Below are 6553 nucleotides of genomic sequence, written 5' to 3'. Positions count from 1 at the left end.
AGACATTGGAGAGAAGGTCATAAACATTATGTAGCTAGTCATCCAAGTCTTGGAACCTTGGTGTGCAATAAGGATGATGTGCATTTTGTGCCATGTTGAGGTCTTGAAGCTGATTGTGAACCATTCTCTCAAACTGGGAGTATGTAGGTCTAGTATTCTCAAGAGGGTTATATAGTTCAATTGCCATTGGTTGTGGTTCATCTTCCTCTTGGTTTCCTCCACTAGTTCCCGTTTCATGATCATTTGCTCCAACTTCAAAATTTGCATCATGATCTCCTTCAACCAGCCAAGTGTTTCCTATCTTGGTGAATCTCATCTTGTGCATATTCAGTGTAGAAACACGATTTAAAAGCCCAGTAGACTCCTCAAGCTCTCCTTCCACATCCACACCAAAATGCTCAATGAACTTGGAGATGAGCACCACATTTGGAAGCTTGAAATTCGTGAGCCTCCTTGCCTTCATCATGTGGTCACGAATTGTGTAGGTCCAATCCACCATCACACCATTTTGAATGCAGTACATCACCACAAGATCACCTTCATTCAAGGTTGCATGATTACTCCCCCTAGGCATGATGATTTTGATCACCACCATAGCTAGCAACCTTTCATTCACACGAAGCCTTCCCACATGGAAATTTCTAGTTTGCTCACCTTGATTTCGCACACATTGGTTGAAGTATTGCACTTTGTTGAATTCATCCACTGCACTAGTTTCACCTTTGCGAACTTGTACACCTCTTTGCCTTAGGCCAGCCACATCCTTCCATGTTTGCCTAGTGATTTCCATCTCCACACCTTTGACACTTGTTTTGAGAATGCCATTGCTGAACTTGAGGTTGGCATAGAACACCTTCACCAAATCCAGATACACTTTGCCTGAAAGCTCAAGGAAAGTCTTCAATTTTTTAGCTTTGAGATGTTGCTCAAGGTTGCCAAAGTTTTCTTCCCTTAGCCATGACATGTGAATCACCTTAGGAAGGATGATTTTCTTCCTATTAATCTCAATCAAGAAGGTTTGAATTATGTCTTCATGGCCTTCAAACCATACCTCAAGCCTTCCTTTATTCATAGCATTTGGAGAGGATGGAGTAGGTGGGGTAGAGCTTTCATCATCTGAGGGGGTTGTTCGTGACCTTCTAGGCATGGTGAAATGTAGGTTTGGCTCTTACTAGCAAATAAGAATGCCAATGCATGATGCTTATTCAAGTATTTATAGAGTCAACATGTTGATTTTCAAAATCAGTCAATTAAATTGTGCAGATATTCTGTTTTTCAATGCAGTACAGGAAATCATAACAATTAAATGTGAGGGAATCTATATCAGATATGCAGTGATGTGTTTCTCATGCGTTTTATGAACAATCCACTCACAAACAGTTCACATCTAATGCATGCTCATTGGAAATCATGTAATTAAAGCACTTTATGGTCAATGCAATTTGAAAAGTTGATTTTAGCTGATGTAATAGTGGTTCATACTGCTGCTACAGTTCAAAAATAGTCATGTGATGCATACTTTGACTAGGTCAATCAGTTAAAATCAATTCAAGCAAATCCACATCAGCATAAGTGATTTTAACACATAAAAATACAGAGTCAATCGACTAAAATTGTACCAGAAAACTGATTTTTGGTGTAGTGGCCTTTTTAACTGAAATCTATGTGTTAAATTTGCAGTTTTAGCTAACTAAAAATTTTAGATTCCACGAAATTCACACCAGACCAATTTAAATAAAATATATGTGTTGCTTTGTGAGATTTAACAGATTGAAACAGTTCTAGAACAAAATTTATGCAAATTTTGACAGTTTGATTGAAATCTATATGTTGAATTTGTCAATTTAGCTGACTGAAATTCTGGCAGTTTTCAAATTATGCAGATTTTTATCATTTAAATGTAGCACACACATGATATAATAAGATTAACAAGCCAAACAGATATCAAAATATATTCTTCATGTCAAGAATACCTAATTCAGTTCTAAGCTTATTAAATCTATCACATGCAAGTGGTTTAGTGAATAAATCCGCCAATTGATTTTCAGTTTTCACAAACATGATTTCAATATCATCTTTTTGAATATGATCTCTTATGAATTATGTCTGATTTCAATGTGTTTAGTTTTAGAATGTTGGATTGGATTCTTAGTTAGGTTGATTGCATTTGTATTATCACAATAAAGGGGTACCTTTTCTAGCTTTACACCATAATCCATAAGTTGATGCTTCAACCATATGCTTTGAGCACATGCATGTCTAGCTGCTATGTACTCAGTCTCAGCTCTGTAGAGTGCTACACATGCTTGCTTCTTGCTATTCCATGAAATTAGGCTTGATCCAAGTAGATGGCATGTACCACTTGTGCTTTTCCTATCCAATTTCCACCTTGTATAGTCAGAATCTGAAAAACCACTAAGAACAATGTTAGATTCATTAGGATACCATAATCCAACATTAGTTGTCGCTTTCAGATACTTGAGACTCCTTTTTCCAGCTTTGAAGTGTGATTCCTTTATATTGGATTGAAACCTTGCACACATGCAAACACCAAATTGTATATCCGGTCTACTAGCGGTTAGATATAGCAAGGAACTAATTAACCCTCTATATTTGGTTGAATCAACTTGTTGTCGAGCTTCATCTGCATCCATAAGGCAGTTTGTAGAAATTGGAGTGGCAGCCTCTTTGCAATCATCCATTTTGAACTTTTTCACTAGATCAAAAAAATATTTTGACTGACTTAAAAATGTCCCATGCTTGAGTTGCTTCACTTGCAGCCCTAGGAAGTAGGTTAGCTCACCCATCATAGACATCTCAAATTCTCCCTGCATAGCTGCAACAAACTCTTCACACATGGAGTTATTATTTGATCCAAAGATTATATCATCTACATATACGTCAACAAGTATTACATCACTTGCATGCTTTCTAATGAAAATTGTTTTATCAATAACATCTCTAGCATATCCTTTAGATAAAAGAAAGTTGCTTAACCTCTCATACCACTGTCATGGTGCTTGTTTTAAACCATATAAAGCCTTTTTCAATTTGAAAACATGATTAGGATAGAGGTGATCTTCAAAGCCAGGAGGTTGTGATGCATACACTTCTTCATTTAAGAAACCATTCAAGAATTCACTTTTCACATCCATTTGAGAAAGTTTGAAATTACACATGCATGCATATGCTAACAATAACCTCATAGCTTCTAGCCTAGCTACAAGTGCATATGTTTCATCAAAATCAATGTCTTCCTCTTGACTATAACCTTTAGCAACTAGCCTAGCCTCATTCCTAATAATGTTACCATTTTCATCCATTTTATTCTTAAACACCCATTTTGTACCAATCGCATTCATTACATCAATTTTAGGAACAAGAGACAACACATCATTCCTAGTGAATTGATTAAGTTCATCTTGCATAGCAACAACCCAATTACTATCACACAATGCATCATTCACATTCTTAGGTTCAATTTGAGAAACAAATGCAACATGTTGAAAGAATGCAAGCTTGCGTCTAGTGGATACTCCATGTTCTATGCCACCAATTATGTTGTCCTTTGATAATCCCCTTGGTTCAATCCACTCTTTGGGTAAGTTGTTGTCTGCAGCTTTTTCAGTCGACTGAATTTCGTTTTTAGCTAACTGATTTCCTGCAGCAGATTCTAGTTTTGTAGCAGTTTGCTTTTCCTGTGCTGTTTCTTCTTCATATGCAATTTTAGGCACATGATCTTGCAATTTTGGGTTAGTTTCATCAAATACAACATGCATAGACTCTTCAACAATCATCAATATCTTATTATAGACTCTATATGCATGACTTTGTGTAGCATAGCCTAGAAAAACACCTTCATTCGCTTTTGCATAAAATTTGCCAAAAATTTCTTTGCCATTGTTTAAGATGAAACACTTACATCCAAATACTTTTAGGTGACTTAAAATAGGCCTCATCCCTTTGAAAAGTTCATAGGGTTTTGTTTTCTTCAAAATTGGCCTAATCAACACTCTATTTAAAACATAGCAAGCAGTGTTGACTACATCAGCCCAAAAGTACTTAGGTAGTGAATATTCATTTAACATAGTTCTAGCTAGTTCCTCAAGTGACATGTTTTTCCTTTCAACAACACCATTTTGTTGTGGGATTCTTGGTGCAGAAAAATTGTGCTTAATACCATGCTTTTCACCAAAGTGTTCAAACCTTTCATTTTGAAATTCCCTACCATGGTCACTTTGAATAAACTCTATCTTGGAACTCTTTTCATTTTCTAGCATCTTAACAAGTCTTTTAAAAGCATGAAAAGTATCATTTTTGACAACTAAGAACAAAGTCCATGTGTACCTAGAGAAATCATCAACTATGATTAATGCATAAACATTGCCACCAAGGCTCATGGTTCGAGATGGACCAAATAGATCCATGTGAAGCATCTCTAAAGGTCTTTGAGTTGAAACAACATTTTTGGGTTTAAAAGAGACTTTGGTCTGTTTTCCTTTTTGACATGCTTCACACATTCTATCCTTCTCAAACTTGAGTTTTGGTAGTCCTTCAACCAATTGTTTTCTATATAGCCGATTAAAATGCTGCATGTGTATGTGACAAAGTCTTCTATGCCATAACCAAGTGTCATCCTCTTTTGTAAGCAAACAATGGATGTTGAATGATGCATGATGCAGATCAAGTTGATATATATTGTTGACTATTTTTCCTATAAAAACAATACTACCATAAGCATTGTATATAAAGCAATTATTTGGTTCAAACATGATTTTAAATCCTTTGTCACATAATTGACTTATACTTATCAAATTATGTTTCAGCCCTTCTACCAATAGACATTCTTGATGTTGAAAGAAGATTCATTGCCTATAACTCCATTTCCAAGGATTCTTCCTTTGTTGTTGTCTCTATAGGTTTCAAATTCTTCTTCCTTGAATTCCAACTTTGCAAATTTGGTCTTATCTCCTGTCATATGCCTTGAGCAGCCACTATCTAGGTACCATAGATCCTTTTTTTCCTGTTTTATGACCTACAAAACAACATAGTATTACATGGTACCCTTTGATAGTTTGGGTCCATCATGGTTATGCCTTTCTAGATCCTTTTGAGATCCATTTCATAAATCCCTTAGGTACATCATACTTTCTAGCATAGCAATTCTTAAGAACATGACCTTTCTTCATACAGTAGTTGCAGGAAAAGAATGGCATAGCATTTGGCTCACTCTTGGAAAAGAAACTACTTATTGGCTTTCTTTTCAAGGATAGGTGTATAACCAAGTCCAGCCTTCCCAAAAACACAATTTTAAGAGCCAAGAACAGCTTCCAGGTTTGCTTTTCCTCTTGTGAACTTTGCACAAGTTTTCAAAAGATATTTCATTTGATTTTTCAAAGTAGTGCAGTTTTCACAAGGTTTTATAGCCAACTGTTTTAGAACGATCAACTGAATTACTGTAAATGATTTCCAAATGTTCAAAATCAGTTTTTAAATCAACCATTTCTGATTCTAGTTGGCTAACTCTGTTTTCTAGCCAGCTATTTAATCCTTTTAGCCGATTGTTCATGACAACAATTTTGTTTGCCTCACTATGTAACTCTTCAAAGTCATGCAACAATTGGTAATAGTCATTCTTATCTTTGGATGACAAGGAACTTACTTGGCTTGATGAGGATGATTCATATCCAGCCATGAGGCATAAATTTTCTTCCTCACTTTCTTCTTGAGATGAAGTGCTTGTTGAATCATCATTGTCCTCCCAAGCTATGTAGGCATGTCTTTCCTTGGCCTTTTTCTCCTTTTTCTTGTCATCAACCTTCTCCTTCTCTTTATTAACATTGGGACATTCAATCTTGATATGTCCTTGCTTTCCACAATTATAACATGAGAATTTAGAAGAATTACTTGAATCATTTTGCTTAAAAATGTACCTCCTTTGATTACCTTTGTTGCCATTCCTCTTGAGATACTTTCCAAACCTCATGACTAGTAGATTCAAGTTCTCATTATCACTTGATTCAGCAGCCTCTTCCTCGGTTTCATCACTCTTCTTAGAGCTAGCCTTCAAGGCTATGGATTTTACCTTTTTCTCACTTGATTCAAGCTCAATTAACATTTGCATTTCAATCTCATGCTCTCTTAGCTTGCCAAACAGTGCAGATGTTGTGATGATGGATAAATCCTTGCATTCAGATATGGCAGTCACCTTTGGTTGCCAATTTCTATCAAGACACTTAAGCACTTTGATGTTTAGCTCCTCTTTGTCTAGACCCACGATATGGTTGACCATGTGAGTGAACCTCTTTTGCACTTCAGCTATGGACTCTCCTTTTTTTCATCTTGAAAAGCTCATACTCTTGAATCAAGGCATGCTTCCTTGCTCTCTTCACTTCATTCGTTCCTTCATGTGTAACCTCTAGGACATCCCACATTTCCTTTGTATTTTTACATTGGGAGACCCTAAAAAATTCATCCATACTCAAAGATGAAGTGATGATGTTCTTGGCATTGCATTCATATTGAGCTCTTCTCCTTTCTTCATCAATCCATT

The 6553-nt window shown here is 36.0% G+C and overlaps 1 protein-coding gene across 1 annotated transcript; it reads right to left on the bottom strand.

Moving 5' to 3' along the window:
• Positions 1 to 1370: 1370 nt before the first annotated feature.
• On the bottom strand, positions 1371 to 2702 carry LOC146882416 (secreted RxLR effector protein 161-like). Its single transcript, XM_085667397.1, has 3 exons — positions 2389 to 2702; positions 2193 to 2316; positions 1371 to 1487 (listed from the first exon to the last, which is right to left on the bottom strand). The coding sequence occupies exons 1-3, from the start codon at positions 2700 to 2702 to the stop codon at positions 1371 to 1373; spliced, it is 555 nt and encodes a 184-aa protein (XP_085523523.1).
• Positions 2703 to 6553: the final 3851 nt, after the last annotated feature.

The sequence above is a fragment of the Vigna unguiculata genome, chromosome 10, assembly GCF_037176805.1.
Source record: "Vigna unguiculata cultivar grain cowpea cultivar isolate G323 ecotype 2 chromosome 10, ASM3717680v1, whole genome shotgun sequence".
Taxonomy (NCBI): Eukaryota; Viridiplantae; Streptophyta; class Magnoliopsida; order Fabales; family Fabaceae; genus Vigna; species Vigna unguiculata.
The sequence above is the reverse complement of the archived record's forward strand: the minus strand, read 5'-3'. Positions and strand labels throughout refer to the sequence as shown.